This window comes from Triticum aestivum, chromosome 5A (assembly GCF_018294505.1).
Source record: "Triticum aestivum cultivar Chinese Spring chromosome 5A, IWGSC CS RefSeq v2.1, whole genome shotgun sequence".
In the NCBI taxonomy this organism is placed as follows: Eukaryota; Viridiplantae; Streptophyta; class Magnoliopsida; order Poales; family Poaceae; genus Triticum; species Triticum aestivum.
Window position 1 is genome coordinate 480508372 of NC_057806.1, and position 17898 is coordinate 480526269.

The window sequence follows — 17898 nt, forward strand, 5'->3', positions numbered from 1 at the left end:
GTCATGAACCAATAATCAACTGTTCACCCTCGGGTGCAGAGACCACCCAACTGGAAGAGATACTCTTTATCTTTAATAATCTAAAACTTATTGTGTATAATAAGATATAACTCTCTTTATCTTAGTAGTGTACGAAGCTGAACTGGAGAGAGAGAGAGAGAGAGAGAGAGGTTTTGAGTTTGACATAGGAGCCATATCAAAATTAAGAAACAATATCTCTATTATTCCTCATTACTGGACTTTCATATCAGCATTTTGACCAGACGGTATGTTCATAAATCTGGAGTCACTGCTTTGAGAGTACTTCTCCGGAGTCCGCTTTCTCTTGACGAAAGTGAGCACAAATACACAATATTTGCATTTGCATCCATCTTGAATGGACAAGTGGAGTAGTCGAGAAATAGAGACCTAACTCTTGCTTATTCTTGCGAAACACATTACACGATGTTTCAGGCCAAATGCAGAATCAATGTCACGATAATGGGATCATTCTCATTCCTGGATAGGCGGCATTCGGTAGATGAATGGAAGCCGGCATGGTTCGTCATCTGAAACCCCAAGAAGCCCTGCTTTTTTATAGGATTCGATACTATCCGCGAGTGTCTCCTCCAACTTCCTTGGTTTCCACCCTAAATTCTTCAGCTTTTCCGAAGTGACTCCAACGTTAAAATCCACATCAACCATCCTGCCAACCCAAAATTTCGTAATGAAAATCCTTTGTATATGATAAGCAAGCTATGACATGGTGTTGATAGTCTTCATGCTATGACACTTACTTGTCTACATAAGTGTAGCTAGGGTACATGTTCTTCATGATTGCCAGCAAATCCTTTAGGTCCATTTGGTCCAGTGAGCATATGTATCTCTCAGATGGCCCTGCCTTGTTGTACAACAGGAGCAATGCGTCGGCGATATCACGAACGTCTACTATGGGAAAGAACTTGTTGTTCATCGTGTCGGGGCCTCCTGCGATCGGACATATGATGGAATTACATTAGGCACAAGGATGTGTATTTTAAAAGGTCATGCTCTGAACTTCATTAAAACCGAGGCTGTCTTAATACACTTTTAATATAAAAGCCGAGGAACTCCTCCGGCGTCATTTTTTGTTCTGAACTTCATTGCTCTGCTGTACTTCGACAACAAGAGCACAACGGAAGGAAAACAACCGGCTTTGGTTTCCAATAGTATAGTACTAACCATATGTGATGTGCAATGCACAAAATGATTATGTATCCTTGTGATGCATGAGCTGAGGAGTGGAACCTTTTATCATGTAGACGAGGACCTTGCTGCTGGTGTTGACCGCCACATGCTGCAACAGAGGGCCGAAAACCAGACCAGGGCAAAATGTGACGACGTGCAGCCCGTTCTTCTCTCCGTATTCCAGGGCCATCTCCTCGGCTTCAGTCTTTGCAAGAGAATACCAGTTCTGCCAACACAAACATGAATAATAACACTTACCCCTGACAAGAACTCGGTAAAACTGAAGATGTTACTCTCTTAAGATTTTGGTGGCAGATTTTAATCTCCTGGGGCATGCACTTGGTGCATTTACTAATTCACCATCATTGATTAATTGCTGAGCGCTGACCTCAGTCTGTCTGCAAAACTCCTTGTCTGACCAGCAGGTCTCATCTTTGATTTTATCTCGAGGCCAATCCGGGTTGAAGCAATTAGTGGCGATGGACGAGACCACGATGAGTTTATGAACTTGCATAGCTGAGCAAGCCTTGAGCACATTCATGGTGCCCTTGACAGCAGGTTCCATCATCTCTTTCTGCACAATTTTTCAAGTTTATTATCAGTAATAACAGCAGGAAGGGGTTATCTCTAGAAGCACAGAGTTTTCTGAATGAAGATTTTATTCATTTTTTTATTGAAAAGAATCAGCTCTGAGAAGAAAAGCATCTTGACATCAGTGACCAGTGGCACTCGCAGTCAAACTCTGAGCTCATCCAAAACACATTCCTCTTCTCTTGCACTTCTTCGATTCCATCCCAAACTAACAGTCAGTATTTTTTTCAGGTCTAGCTTGAATAATACTAACAGTTACTATTTTTTTTCAGATATAGCTTGAATAAATTTGGAATAGTTGCAGTTAAGCGAATTTGCACTTGCCTGTGGATCAACCATCTTTTGGTCGGGCACTGGAGTGGCGACATGGAACACGCCCTCGCAGCCGGCGAACGCGGCCGCCACCGTCTCGTAGTCGAGCATGTCCGCCTTGAACAGCCGCAGATTCGCCGGGGCTCCGTCCAGCTGCGTCAGGAACGCGTTCTTCGGATCACCTGCAAGAGAAACCATGCATCGACCCGGAAGATTAACAAGATGCAGAAATTGAGCAGTGTCGTCAGGGGTGGCTGCGTACGTGGGTCGCGGACGGTGGCGTGGACGGCGTAGCCGCGGGAGAGGAGCAGCTTGACGAGCCACGAGCCTATGAACCCGTTGCCGCCGGTGACGCACACGCGGGGCGGCGGCGGGGACGACGTCGCCATCTCCTGTTGTTGTTCAGAGTTCAGAGTTCAGAGAAGGTGAGAGGACGCGAGAGTTTTCGTTATCGTTTCTCACGGGACAAACGGGCCCCGCCTTTCTTGACTCTCTGTCTCTCGCCACAAGCGGCTCGTGTGGATGGCTTCACGCGCACTAACAAAGTGGGGGGCAACGCCGCTGACAAAGATTTCCGATGACATTTCCGGTGTAGGCATATTATAGTTAAAAAATCGAACCGGTGAGCCCATTGGTTCTGGTTTTAACAGGTCGGACCACCGGTTCACTGGTTCAACGGTTGGTTGAGACAAAAAAACATGTACAAAAATAGAAATAAATATAGATTTTTTTTGAGAAACAGGAATAAATATAGATGTTCCATCATTTGACAGAAACTTGCACTTGGCTAGATGGTCTTTGGGCCGAGCATAATTCTATGGCCTGCTTCTTGGGTGACTTGATTTCGATTCCCATCTGGAGTGAAGACAGAGAGAGATCGAACACACAGATCGTATTGCCTCTGGGGCAGTTCATATAGAGTTACAGGGAGAGCACGAACCCACGATGGTGAGGAGACACAAAGACTGGAGCGAAACTCGGTGAAGACATCGGTGGGCAGCCCTTTCGTCATCACGTCCGCAAACTGCTGGCGAGTCGGAATGTGCATGACGCGGAACTCGCCGAGGGCCACGCGTTCACGGACGAAATGGATGTCCAACTCGATGTGCTTGGTGCACCGATGGTGAACGGGGTTGCTGGAGAGATACACTGCCGAGATGTTGTCGCAGTAGACCAGCGTCGCCGTGGTCACCGTGCACCGGAGCTCACCAAGCGGTTGACGAAGCCAGACGCATTCCGCGACGGCGTTGGCGACGACTCGGTATTCCGCCTCTGCACTGGAACCCGAGACAGTGGCCTGTCGCTTCGCGGACCAGGAGACGAGAGCATCACCCAGGAACACGCAGAACCCTGACGTGGGGCGGCGCGTGTCGGGGCAGCCGACCCAGTCAGCGTCGGTGTAGGCGTGGAGCTCGAGAGTCGAGGAAGCCCGAAGATGAAGACCGAGGTCGGCCGTGCCATGCACATACCGGAGCGCGCGTTTGAGCAGAGCGTGGTGACACTCCCGCGGATCATGCATGTGGAGGCAGATCTGCTGGACCGCGTACGCGAGCTCAGGGCGCGTGATCGTCAGGTATTGCAAGGCCCCGGCCAGACTGCGGTAGGCGGAGGCGGAGGCGACGCGCGGCCCGGTGGCAGCGGAGAGCTTGGCCTTGGTGTCCACGGGTGTAGGCGCAGCCTTGCAGTTGTCCATGCCAGCATGCTTGAGGATGTCCTCGGCATACTGGGCTTGTGAGAGGAAGAAGCCGGACGCCGAGCGGGTCACCTGAATGCCCAGGAAGAAGTGGAGCGGGCCCAAGTCTTTCATGGCAAACACGCTTGTGAGGTTGGTGATGATGCGGCGAAGGAGGGCGGCCGACGAGGCAGTGAGGATGATATCATCCACATACAGTAGGAGGTAGGTGGCGTCCGTGCCGCCCGAGAAGGTGAAGAAGGAGGTGTCAGAGCGCGTGGCGGCGAAGTCGATGGAGGTGAGGAAGCTGGCGAACCAAAAAAACCAGGCGCGCGGCGCTTGCTTAAGCCCATAAAGGGATTTGGCAAGGCGGCACACATGGTCAGGCTTGTCGGCGTCCACAAAGCCGGCGGGTTGTAGACAGAACACCTCCTCCTGAAGTGTACCATGCAAGAATGCATTCTTCACGACCAGTTGATGCACTGGCCAGGAGCGCGACGCAGCGAGAGTGAGCACAGTGCGAATGGTGGCAGGCTTCACCACGGGTGAGAAAGTTTCCCCGTAGTCGACACCGGCGCGCTAGTTGAAGCCGCGGACAACCCAACGGGCCTTGTAGCACTCGAGGGAGCCATCGCGGCGTGTTTTGTGCCGGAAAACCCATTTTCCGGTGATGATATTGGCGCGTGGCGGACGGGGGACGAGCTCCCAAGTGCAGTTGCTGATGAGCGCTGCGAACTCCTCCTGCATGGCGAAAACCCAGTTGGGGTCTCGGAGTGCATCACGGACGGAGCGAGGCAGCGGGGAGGCGTCTGGTGGTGGAGAGACAATGGCGACACAGACGTAGTCGTTGGCGTAGCGCTAGCTGGGGCGATGGATGACAGCACGCCCGCGGGTGAGCATGCACGCGGGAGCGGCGGGCGGCGAGGGCGTAGACGAGGAAGATGAAGGAGAGCCCTCGGATGCCCCGCGGACGGCTGCGCTTGAACGCTCAGTGGGCGGAGGAGGTGAGCGAGGCAGGGGCGTGCGATCCCAATCTAGCGGATGTGCTTGAACCCGACGGATGCGCGCCAGAGGAGAGCGCAGACGGACCGTCCGTGAAGGATCTAGCGGCTGTGCTTGAATCTGATGGAGGCGCGCCAGATCCGCCCGAGGGAGACCCAGTGGCTCGCAGGGCGGTGATCGGAGAAGCAACAGGCGCAGGGCTGGATGGCAGCGCGCCAGCGGGCACCTTAATAGGGGCAGGGATGTAGCGCGGCGGCGCCGGAGCCCTGCGATCCGTGGGTTGAACAGTGCGCCAGTCATGTGGGTTGTTGCGCCGGAGTCCAAATACCAGTCCGAGCTACCAGAGGATGACGAAGCAGATGTCGTGGCCTGCAGAGCAGCCTGTAGAGCCTCCATGTCCCAGGGCCACCATTGCGGTGGCGAAGGCGCAGAGCTGGAGCTCGCGCCAGGCAAACCATAGACGAACTCAGGGGGCGGGCCATAGGCCTCGTAGCCATAGGGAGGCGGAACAGGTGCAGTTGGCCCGACGAAGTAGGCCTGCTGGTGAGGTATGCCAGGACGGGGCCCGAGCACACCAGCGTCGGGAGCACGCTAGGGCATGGGCTACGCTTGCACCATGCCCGTCCAGGAGTTGGTGCCAGGAGCGTGGCTCGGGAGGACTGGTGCGCCAGGAGCACCAGCCGTCGGGGTCGTGGACGAGGAGGCACCCGGGCTGCCACGCCCGCGGCGATGACCGCGCCCGTGCCCACGACCACCGCCAGAGTCGGAGGCGGGAGACGCAGGAGGCGGAGCGGTTGGGGTCAGGACAGCCATAGATCGGGCAACAAGGGCATGCGCCGACTAGATCCGGGCGAACTGCTCCGCGCGGTGTGATACGTCTCCAACGTATCTGTAATTTTTGATTGCTCCATGCTATATTATCTATTGTTTTGGACATTATTAGGCTTTATTATCCACTTTTATATTATTTTTGGGACTAACCTATTAACCGGAGGCCCAGCCCAGAATTGCTGTTTTTTGCCTGTTTTAGGGTTTCGAAGAAAAGGAATATCAAACGGAGTCCAAACGGAATGAAACCTTCAGGAACGTGATTTTCTCAACGAACAAGACCCATGAGACTTGGACCCTACATCAAGACACAAAAGAGGAGGCCACGAGGTAGGGGGCGCGCCTACCCCCCAGGTGCGCCCTCCACCCTCGTGGGCCCCCTGTTGCTCCATCGACGTACTCCTTCCTCCTATATATACCTACGTGCCCCCAAACGATTAGATACGGAGCCAAAACCCTAATTTCATCGCCGTAACTTTCTGTATCCACGAGATCCCATCTTGAGGCCTGTTCCGGAGCTCCGCCGGAGGGGGCATCGATCACGGAGGGCTTCTACATCAACACCATAGCCCCTCCGATGAAGTGTGAGTAGTTCACCTCGGACCTACGGGTCCATAGTTAGTAGCTAGATGGCTTCTTCTTTCTTTTTAGATCTCAATACAATGTTCTCCCCCTCTCTTGTGGAGAACTATCCGATGTAATCTTCTTTTTGCGGTGTGTTTGTTGAGATCGATGAATTGTGGGTTTATGATCAGGTCTATCTACGAACAATATTTGAATCTTCTCTGAATTCTTTTATGTATGATTGGTTATCTTTGCAAATCTCTTCAAATTATTAGTTTGGTTTGGCCTACTAGATTGTTCTTTCTTGCAATGGGAGAAGTGCTTAGCTTTGGGTTCAATCTTGCGGTGTCCTTTCCCAGTGACAGTAGGGGCAGCAAGGCACGTATTGTATTGTTGCCATCGAGGATAACAAGATGGGGTTTTCATCATATTGCATGAGTTTATCCCTCTACATCATGTCATCTTGCTTAACGTGTTACTCTGTTTTCATTAACTTAATACTCTAGATGCATGCTGGATAGCGGTCGATGAGTGGAGTAATAGTAGTAGATGCAGGCAGGAGTCGGTCTACTTGTCTCGAACGTGATGCCTATATACATGATCATACCTAGATATTCTCATAACTATGCTCAATTCTATCAATTGCTCAACAGTAATTTGTTCACCCACCATAGAATAATTATGCTCTCGAGAGAAGCCACTAGTGAAACCTATGGCCCCTGGGTCTATCTCCATCATATTAATCTCTCAATACTTAGTTATTTCCTTTGCTTTTACTTTGCTTTTATTTTACTTTGCATCTTTATCACAAAAATATCAAAAATATTATCTTATCATATCTATCAGATCTCACTCTTGTAAGTGGCCGTGTAGGGATTGACAACCCCTTATCGTGTTGGTTGCGAGGATTTATTTGTTTTGTGCAGGTACGAGGGACTGGCGCATAGCCTCCTACTGGATTGATACCTTGGTTCTCAAAAACTGAGGGAAATACTTACGCTACTTTGCTGCATCATCCCTTCCTTTTTGGGGAAAACCAACGCAGTGCTCAAGAGGTAGCAAGAAGGATTTCTGGCGCCGTTGCCGGGGAGGTCTACGCAAAAGTCAATATACCAAGTACCCATCACATACCCTTATCTCCCTGATAACCCACAAGTATAGGGGATCGCAACAGTTTTCGAGGGTAGAGTATTCAACCCAAATTTATTGATTCGACACAAGGGGAGTCAAAGAATATCCTCAAGTATTAGCAGCTGAGTTGTCAATTCAACCACACCTGGAAACTTAATATCTGCAGCAAAGTGTTTAGTAACAAAGTAATATGATAGTAGTGATAACGGTAGCAAAAGGTAACGGTAAAAGTAAATAAGCGAAGAATATATGGAAAGCTTGTAGGCAATGGATCAGTGATGAAGAATTATGCCGGATGCGGTTCATCATGTAACAGTCATAACCTAGGGTGACATAGAACTAGCTCCAGTTCATTGATATAATGTAGGCATGTATTCCGAACATAGTCATACGTGCTTATGGAAAAGAACTTGCATGACATCTTTTGTCCTACCCTCCCGTGGTAGCGGGGTCCTTACGAAAACTAAGGGATATTAAGGTCTCCTTTTAATAGAGAACCGGAACAAAGCATTAACACATAGTGAATACATGAACTCCTCAAACTACGGTCATCACCGGTAAGTATCCCGATTATTGTCACTTCGGGGTTAACGGATCATAACACATAATAGGTGATTATAGACTTGCAGGATAGGATCAAGAACACTCATATATTGATGAAAACATAATAGGTTCAGATCTGAAATCATGGCACTCGAACCCTAGTGACAAGCATTAAGCATAGCAAAGTCATAGCAACATCAATCTCAGAACATAGTGGACACTAGGGATCAAACCCTAACAAAACTAACTCGATTACATGATAGATCCCATCCAGCCCATCGCCGTCCAGCAAGCCTACGATGGAATTACTCACGCACGGCGGTGAGCATCATGAAATTGGTGATGGAGGATGGTTGATGATGATGATGGCGACAGATTCCCCTCTCCGGAGCCCCGAACGGACTCCAGATCAGCCCTTCCGGGAGGTTTTAGGGCTTGGCGGTGGCTCCATATCGTAAAACATGATGATTTTTTCTCTCTGATTTTTTTTCTCCCAGAAATTCAATATATGGAGGTGGAGTTGGAGTCGGAGAGGCAACAGGGGGCCCACGAGGTAGGGGCGCGCGTTCCCCAGACTCGTGGCAAGGTGGTGGGCCCCCTGGCCTTCATCTTTGGCAGGTATTTTTCTTATTTTCTAAAAAGTGTCTCCGTGAAGTTTCAGGTCATTCCAAGAACGTTTGCTCCTGCACATAAATAACACCATGGTAATTCTGCTGAAAATAGCGTCAGTCCGGGTTAGTTCCATTCAAATCATGCAAGTTAGAGTTCAAAACAAGGGCAAAAGTGTTTGGAAAAGTAGATACATTGGAGACGTATCAACTCATCTAAGCTTAAACCATTGCTTGTCCTCAAGCAATTCAGTTGACAAACTGAAAGTGATAAAGAAAAACTTTTACAAACTCTGTTTGCTCTTGTTGTTGTAAATATGTAAAGCCAGCATTCAAGTTTTCAGCAAAGATTATAACTAACCACATTTGCAATAACGCATATGTCTCAAGTTTACTCATATCAATAGCGAAATCAACTAGCGAGCCATAATAATAAATCTCGGATGACAACACTTTCTCAAAACAATCATAATATGATATAACAAGATGGTATCTCGCTAGCCCTTTCTGAGACCGCAAAACATAAATATAGAGCACATTTAAAGACCAAGGACTGACTAGACATTGTAATTCATGGTAAAAGAGATCCAGTCAAGTCATACTCAATGTAAACTAACAATAATGAATGAAAATGACAACGGTGCTCTCCAACTGGTGCTTTTTTAATAAGAGGATGATGACTCAACATAAAAGTAAATAGATAGGCTCTTCGCAGAGGGAAGCAGGGATTTGTAGAGGTGCCAGAGCTCGGTTTTGAAACAGAGGTGAATAATATTTTAAGCGGTATACTTTCATCGTCAACATAACAACCAAGAGATGACGATATCTTCCATGCTACACACATTATAGGCGGTTCCCAAACAGAATGGTAAAGTTTATACTCCCTCTTCCACCAACAAGCATCAATCCATGGCTTTCTCGAAACAACGAGTGCCTCCAACTAACAAGAGTCCTAGGGGGAGTTTTGTTTGCAATTATTTTGATTTAGTTTGCATAAATCATGGGACTGGACATCCCGGTGACCAGCCATTTATTTCGTGAGTGAGGAGAGGAGTCCACTCCTCTTGAGAATAACCCGCCTAACATGGAAGATACAAACAACCCTAGTTGATACATGAGCTATTCGAGCATACAAAACAGGATATTTATTTGAAGGTTTAGAATTTGGCACATACAAATTTACTTGGAACGGCAGGTAGATACCGTATACAGGTAGGTATAGTGGACTCATATGGAATAACTATGGGGTTTAAGGGATTGGATGCACAAGCAGTATTCCCGCTTAGTACAGGTGAAGGCTAGCAAAAGATTGGGAAGCGACCAGCTAGAGAGCGACAACAGTCATGAATATGCATTAAAATTAATCAACACCAAATGCAAGCATGAGTAGGATATAATCCACCATGAACATAAATATCGTGAAGGCTATGTTGATTTTGTTTCAACTACATGCGTCAACATGTGCCAAGTCAAGTCACTTAAATCATTCAGAGGAGGATACCACCCCATCATACCACATCATAACCATTTTAATAGCATGTTGGCACGCAAGGTAAACCATTATAACTCATAGCTAATCAAGCATGGCATAAGAAACTATGATCTCTAGTTGTCATTGCAAACATATTTATTCATAATAGGCTGAATCAGGAATGATGAACTAATCATATTTACAAAAACAAAAGAGGTCGAGTTCATACCAGCTTTTCTTATCTCAGTCAGTCCATCATATTTCATCATAATTGCCCTTCACTTGCACGACCGAATAGTGTGAATAATAATAATAGTGCACGTGCATTGGACTAAGCTAGAATCTGCAAGCATTCAATAAATAGGAGAAGACAAGGCAATATGGGCTCTTTTGTCAGATAAACAATAATGCATATAAGAGCCACTTCAACAATTTAATTATGGTCTTCTCCTATCGACCCCCAAAGAAAAGAAAAGAAATAAAACTATTTACACGGGAAAGCTCCCCACAAGCAAAAGAAGAACATGAAATCTTTTTGGATTTTCTTTTTAATTACTACTACAAGCATGGAAAGTAAACTAATTAAAAGCTACAACTAATTTTTTTGGGGGGTTTTCTTAAGGTTTATTAAACACACAAGAAGAAAGCATAAAAAGGAAAATAAACTAGCATGGATGATACAATGAAAAAGTATGAGCACCGACATCTAGCAATGAGTATGCGAGCATAAATGTAATGTCGGTGGGAAATACGTACTCCCCCAAGCTTAGGCTTTTGGCCTAAGTTGGTCTATGGCCACGGCTGACCTGGCGGATATCCATAATAATAGCTGGGGTCGTACTGTGATGCAGCAGCTATTGCCTGCTGAGCTGCAGCATGGCGACGAGCGGCCTCCTCTCTCCTCTCGTACTCATCTGCCTCCTCTCTGGTAATAATATATCCTCCTCTTGCCTGATAATCAAAGAAGGCAGGAGCAGGGAGAGTAATACGGACAGCACAACGTCTGTCAAAGATTAGTCGGTACTGGAGAGGTGATTCATTCCTCTCAACAAACTGGTGATGAACCATAGCATTAAAATCTAGATAAGCATGTGGTAATTCAATATCATCTTCGTGTATATCTATACCAAGAAAATTAGTTATGCGGGTTGCATAAATTCCACCAAAGAAATCTCCATTATGTCTATTAAGATGCAACCTACGTGCAACAATGGCTCCCAAATTATATGATTTGTCTCCTAACACAGCACTCCTAAGAATACTGAGGTCGGTGACACACATGTGACATGTCTCATCCTTACCATTGATGCATCTACCTATGAAGAGAGCAAAATAATGTATAGCAGAAAAGTGAATGCTCCCTATGGTAGCCTGTGTAATATCTCTAGATTCTCCCACAGTTATGTTGGCAAGAAAATCTCTAAATTCAGATTTGCGAGGATCCCTTATACCACCCCATTGTGGAAGTTTGCATGCAGTGGTAAAATCCTCGAAGTCCATGGTATAAGATTAATCATAAAGATCAAACAGGACAGGTGGAGAATTACGTGAAGTTGAAAATTCAAACCTCCCCACAAAGGAACTAGTGAGAGTGTGATACTGGCTGCACTTCTCTTCCTCGAAGCTCACAAGATCAGCGTTACACAAATATGCGTTAAATTTTTCCTTAATTCCCGCTCGATCCATAAAGTTCTCAGAAGGCCATTCACAAGGACGCACTAGAGCGTCTCTTGGTGGCTCTTCATCAGCATCACTCATTGCAAGCCTGGGTCCTTGCTTCCTTGAAGAACCACCTTGGAACATTTTCCTAAGCATTTTTCTTCCTATGAAAAATTCTGAATTTTTTTAGTAACTTCAAAATAAAAGTAAACCAAACTCAATAATATTGATAGTAACTACTCCTACAAGTGCCTAGGGCCTATATCATGCATCAAAACTACTTTTGACCATATAAATTTGACATGCAAGCTCAAGAACAGGGTCACCTAAGCAGCAAAAATTTGCAATGAATAAAGCACTAGAACAAAAACTAATTAGACCAATGGGGGAGTCACATACCAAGGAACAATCTCCCCAAGCAGTTTTGTGAGAGGTGCTTTAAGCAAGGAGATCGAAAATGGCAGCAAAACGAGTTTGGACTCGGGTTTGAGCTGGTTATTCGTATTTGGGGGAGGAAGAAGGAGTGTGTGGGTGCAGGAATAAGTGGAGGAGGGCCATCGTGGGCCCACGAGGCAGGGGGCGCGTCCTAGAGGGGTAGGCGCGCCCTCCACCCTCGTGGGCAGGTGGCTGACCCCCTGGTGTGTTCTCAGATCCATAAATCCTCAAATATTCTAGAAAAAATCATATTTAATTTTCAGTGCATTTGAAGAATTTTTATTTTCGAGATATTTTATATTGCACGGATAATCAGATAACAGACAGACAAATATTTATTTTTATTTTTATTTAATTGAACTTATAAAGGATGAAAGAGTTACTAGGCAGAACCGTTGCATCCACGTCGTCGGCTATGAACAGTGCCGAGCGAGCGGTGCGTAGCGAGAGAAAAGAAAATATCTCCTCTTTCTCCATCCTCCCTGAAAATATCTCCTCTTTCTCCATCCTCCCTCCTCATCCGGCTCCTCTTCTCCATGCCGCCGTCGTCGCCTCCTCTTCCCCGTCGCTCACAGCCGCCTCGCCCGCTCCGCCTTCACCACCTCCTCTCGTGGCTCCCGTGTCGGAGTTCAGTGCCAGGGGAAGAGGGATCGACGATGGCACAACAGAGGAGATGGAGTAGCGTGCTCCTGCCGCTGTCCGACCCCATCCTTCCTCCGCTCCTCCCCGCCCCTGCCTCCGCCTTGCCGCATCCTCTGCGCCGTCGTGCCATCACACCATCTCCACTTCTGCCCAGCGCCCCGCTGCAGCCGCCTGCTAGTCGTCCTATTCTATATGGAGCTGCACATCGGCTTCGGCATCGTCGCCGGCAGCGACTTCATTCACCGCCTCCTCTATATTCAGTCCCTCTCAGACAAACCCATCCATGAGACATCCATAGCAAACTGAAACTCAATTTCATCGCATTAGTCAAAGCATGCCATCACGTATTCTTTGCTGTTGTCACTGGAATCCTTTACAACCCGACATTATCACTGGAATTGTTTACAACCTGACATTATCGGGTTTCTTAATTTTCTCCATTGGACACTCTCCTATCTGAAATATTAGTCTTGCCTATTTAATGGTGGTTCACATGCAGGTTCAGAGAGTAGCTCACTTGGATATGAGCATATGTGCAATCTTGAGTGGTCTCAAGACGAGATGAATTAAACAATGTTGACATGCTGGTTGTGCTAGGTGAGTTCCCCTTTGATCACACGTTGCTGAGTAGTAAAGTTATGATTGTTGAATTGTATGTCCCTGGTGCCAAGTTCCCCCAAATCAATGTTTTGTAGCTATATGTGTATGAGAAATAGTGGAAAAAGAAGTTTCCCTTAGTAATCATCTCTCTATTGAAATTCTTGTTGTGATGATAGAGCTATACAATCTAGAATTCAGGGAATTATGTTTTTCAATGTTAACTTTCACCAACAAAAAAACTGAATTTTCTGCAATAAGCTTCAGTGGAAATTACGGTAACCATTTTTTTATTACTGAAGCTCCTCGTCCAATTCCGCGTCAATGTAACAGAAAAGTAAAAAATTAAAAACATATGTGCTGAATTTTGGTGCCAAGTACATGCCTTTCAGATATATTATTGCCTACTTAAGATGAAGCCAGTCACATTTCTCATTACACAGGATGATTTTGTCATGTGTCATGCTTCAAGAAAAGCAGGCTGGTCTTACATCTATTTGGAATATTTAGATGGCCAAGGTCAAAGAGTATCAAGGTGCTTCTAACTGATCTCACTCTTATTATTTGTGGTTGCCAATTTCCGTGTTTCGAAGGGAAAAAATGCACTGCTGCTTCATGTGTATGTTGGTTTAAATATGATACAATAGTTTGCGCATTGTGTATCCTATATGCCCAATGGTTTCCTGATCTAGGGCTTATATTGTGTACTAAAATAATCCTATTTTCTTTGAAAAGTGGGTTTTTATTGGAAATACGTCAAACCTTTACTTTTTGATTTTTGTTTCTTTCAGTTTCATTTTATGCCACTTTCAGGTTAAAAGTAGAAAATATACATGGTTCTCAATGTTTTATGCTTTGGTTATTTGGAGTTACCCTCAAACTAATGCCAGCCTCCATTTGTCCAATCCAAAGTAAACCTATGTGCATGTCTACTATATTGTGCGCGAGTAAGCAAAATTTTATATTGGCATGTGGAACTGTTACTTGGTCCATGTTTAGCACTTGGCAGATGAACCTGGAATGTGAACCATGCATAAATAGCAAGGCATGATGATTAGTAAATTGTGTTAATACTCGGTACTTTTCTTCCAACTAAAGTATAGCTCCAGTTCAGATGTTAGTTACATTATGTCTACTTGAATTTAGTGCATTTTTTTGGTGCCCTCTTTCTGTGTTGAAAATATGTAAATTGATGCATCCTGTGTAGCTTGTCACTCTGTTTCTACTTGGCAAGGTCTGCAATAGATTATATATGCATTACATGGTCTGCTTCTTTTGCCTGCGTCAACATATGTATGTTGTTCGTATTGTCTTTTCATGCTTATTTTTTCAGGGATCCCTCACCCTCTTAATTCATTCGTATTCTTTCCTTCTTAGTTGCAGTGTTGCAAGGTATACCCTGCCTTGGAGAAGGGCATTCTGTGGGCTGCTTCTACAGGTTACATATAGTTTTCCCACTGCTTCTCCTAATTATGCACAATGCCAAAACCAGACAGAAAAGAGTGGGCACTATTAGTTTTACTTTCTTATCTGCTATCATATTTTATTCTTTACAGAGTATCAAATCTGAGATCAATCCAGTTTTGAGTTAGGTTACCTAAAGACTCCATGCACCTCTTCGTCACATGTCCACTTGCCAACATGATATGGCAACGAATCGGGTCCTGCCGCAGACCGACGATATCACTGAGCTTTGGGAAGCTCCCCTGCCTCATCACCCCCCCCCCTCCCACACACACACACAAAAAGCATGGTCCTTGGTCCTCATGGCACTGCTATGGAAGATATGGGCAGCACACAATGATATGTTGTTTAGGAGTGTTGATCAATGTTCTGTAATAACCCTCCGGGCCCTTATTTCTTATTTGGATCTTTTGTCACACCGTCTCATGGAGACAAGTGACAAGGAGGACGTCTTCTCGTGGCGTTCCTACCTCTGGGGGAGATCCCCCCCACCCCCGGGTGATTCTCAATAAAAGGTCCAGTTTTGAGTTTTGACACCCATTAATGATGCATTCATGTTATGAGTTACAAAATACTAAATCTAAAATGACATGGTTTTAGAAAGTTGGGTGGGTTGAAAGAACCAAACTGTTTCAAGTTACACGTCTTCTCTGAAGGAAATATGCCCTAGAGTCAATAATAAAGTTATTATTTATTTCCTTATATCATGATAAATGTTTATTATTCATGCTAGAATTGTATTAACCGGAAACATAATATATGTGTGAATACATAGACAAACAGAGTGTCACTAGTATGCCTCTACTTGACTAGCTCATTAATTAAAGATGGTTATGTTTCCTAACCATGAACAAGGAGTTGTTATTTGATTAATGGGATCACATCATTAGGTGAATGATCTGATTGACATGACCCATTTCATTAGCTTAGCACCCGATCGTTTAGTATGTTACTATTGCTTTCTTCATGATTTATACATGTTCCTATGACTATGAGATTATGCAACTCCCGTTTGCCGGAGGAACACTTTGTGTGCTACCAAACGTCACAACGTAAATGGGTGATTATAAAGGTGCTTTACAGGTGTTTCCAAAGGTACATGTTGGGTTGGCGAATTTGGAGATTAGAATTTGTCACTCCGATTGTCGGAGAGGTATTTCTGGGCCCTCTCGGTAATGCACATCACATAAGCCTTGCAAGCATTGCAACTAATGAGTTAGTTGCGAGATGATGTATTACGGAACGAGTAAAGAGACTTGCCGGTAACGAGATTGAACTAGGTATTGAGATACCGATGATCGAATCTCGGGTAAGTAACATACCGATGACAAAGGGAACAACGTATGTTGTTATGCGGTCTGACCGATAAAGATCTTCGTAGAATATGTAGGAGCCAATATGAGCATCCAGGTTCCGCTATTGGTTATTGATCGGAGACGTGTCTCGGTCATGTCTACATTGTTCTAGAACCTGTAGGGTCTGCACGCTTAAGGTTTCAATGACAGTTATATTATGAGTTTATGAGTTTTGATGTACTGAAGTTAGTTCGAAGTCCCGGATGTGATTACGGACATGACGAGGAGTCTCGAAATGGTCGAGACATAAAGATTGATATATTGGACGGCTATATTCGGACACCGGAAGTGTTCCGGGTGATTTCGGAGAAAACCGGAGAGCCGGAGGGTTACTGGAACCCCCCGGAAGAAGTAATGGGCCATATGGGCCTTAGTGGAGAGAGAGAGGGGCAGCCAGAGGTGGGCTGCGCGCCTCCTCCCCCTGGTCCGAATTGGACTAGGAGAGGGGGGTGGCGCCTCCCCTTTCCCTCTCCCTCCCCACTTCTTTCCCCCTCCTAGTAGGAGTCCTACTCCTACTAGGAGGAGCACTCCTCCTTGGCGCGCCGTAGAAGGGCCGGCCGGCCTTCTCCCCTTGATCCTTTATATACGGAGGCAGGGGCACCCCTTGACACACAAGTTGATCCACGTGATCATATTCTTAACCGTGTGCGGTGCCCCCTTCCACCATAGTCCTCGATAATATTGTAGCGGTGCTTAGGCGAAGCCCTGCGACAGTAGAACATCAAGATCGTCACCACGCCGTCGTGCTGACGGAACTCTTCCCCGACACTTTGCTGGATCGGAGTCTGGGATCGCCATTGAGCTGAACGTGTGCTAAAACTCGGAGGTGTCGTAGTTTCGGTGCTTGATCGGTCGGGCCGTGAAGACGTACGACTACATCAACCACGTTGTGCTAACGCTTCCGTTGTCGATCTACAAGGGTACGTAGATCACACTCCCCCCTCTCGTTGCTATGCATCACCATGATCTTGCGTGTGCGTAGGAAATATTTTGAAATTACTACGAAACCCAACAGTGGTATCAGAGACTAGGTTTTATATGTTGATGTTATATGCACGAGTAGAACACAAGTGAGTTGTGGGTGATATAAGTCATACTGCTTACCAGCATGTCATACTTTGGTTCGGCGGTATTGTTGGACGAAGCGGCCCGGACCGACATTACGCGTACGCTTACACGAGACCGGTTCTCCCGACGTGCTTTGCACATAGGTGGCTTGCGGGTGACAGTTTCTCCAACTTTAGTTGAACCGAGTGTGGCTACGCCCGGTCCTTGCGAAGGTTAAAACAGCATCAACTTGACAAACTTTCGTTATGGTTTTGATGCGTAGGTAAGATTGGTTCTTGCTTAAGCCCGTAGCAGCCACGTAAAACTTGCAATAACAAAGTAGAGGACGTCTAACTTGTTTTTGTAGGGCATGTTGTGATGTGATATGGTTAAGACATGATGCTAAATTTTATTGTATGAGATGATCATGTTTTGTAACCGAGTTATCGGCAACTGGCAGGAGCCATATGGTTGTCGCTTTATTGAATGCAATGCAATCGCGCTGTAATGCTTTAATTTATCACTAAGCGGTAGCGATAGTCGTGGAAGCATAAGATTGGCGAGACGACAACGATGCTACGATGGAGATCAAGGTGTCGCGCCGGTGACGATAGTGATCACGACGGTGTTTCGAAGATGGAGATCACAAGCACAAGATGATGATGGCCATATCATATCACTTATATTGATTGCATGTGATGTTTATCTTTTATGCATTTTATCTTGCTTTGATTGATGGTAGCATTATAAGATGATCTCTCACTAATTATC

The 17898-nt window shown here is 46.0% G+C and overlaps 1 protein-coding gene and 1 long non-coding RNA gene across 2 annotated transcripts; one reads left to right on the forward strand and one right to left on the reverse strand.

Moving 5' to 3' along the window:
• Positions 1 to 202: 202 nt before the first annotated feature.
• On the reverse strand, positions 203 to 2661 carry LOC123104199 (cinnamoyl-CoA reductase 1). The gene is made up of 6 exons (XM_044525962.1): positions 2372 to 2661; positions 2122 to 2291; positions 1595 to 1780; positions 1267 to 1432; positions 777 to 966; positions 203 to 685 (listed from the first exon to the last, which is right to left on the reverse strand). Exons 1-6 carry the CDS (start codon positions 2496 to 2498, stop codon positions 493 to 495), a joined length of 1032 nt encoding a protein of 343 aa, XP_044381897.1. The 5' UTR covers positions 2499 to 2661; the 3' UTR covers positions 203 to 492.
• Positions 2662 to 12483: 9822 nt separating this feature from the next.
• Positions 12484 to 15441, forward strand: LOC123104203 (uncharacterized). Its single transcript, XR_006450194.1, has 4 exons — positions 12484 to 13261; positions 13705 to 13796; positions 14639 to 14699; positions 14818 to 15441. It is a non-coding gene; the product is annotated as an uncharacterized lncRNA (long non-coding RNA).
• Positions 15442 to 17898: the final 2457 nt, after the last annotated feature.

Excerpts from the sequence above, each read along its gene's own strand:
- LOC123104199 (XM_044525962.1), bottom strand. The coding sequence starts at position 2,498 with ATGGCGACGTCGTCCCCGCCGCCGCCCCGCGTGTGCGTCACCGGCGGC. Across the intron at positions 1,781-2,121 it reads AAAAGATGGTTGATCCACAG|AAAGAGATGATGGAACCTGC; the intron begins GCAAGTGCAAAT and ends AAAATTGTGCAG. Across the intron at positions 686-776 it reads AGCTACACTTATGTAGACAA|GATGGTTGATGTGGATTTTA; the intron begins GTAAGTGTCATA and ends TTGGGTTGGCAG.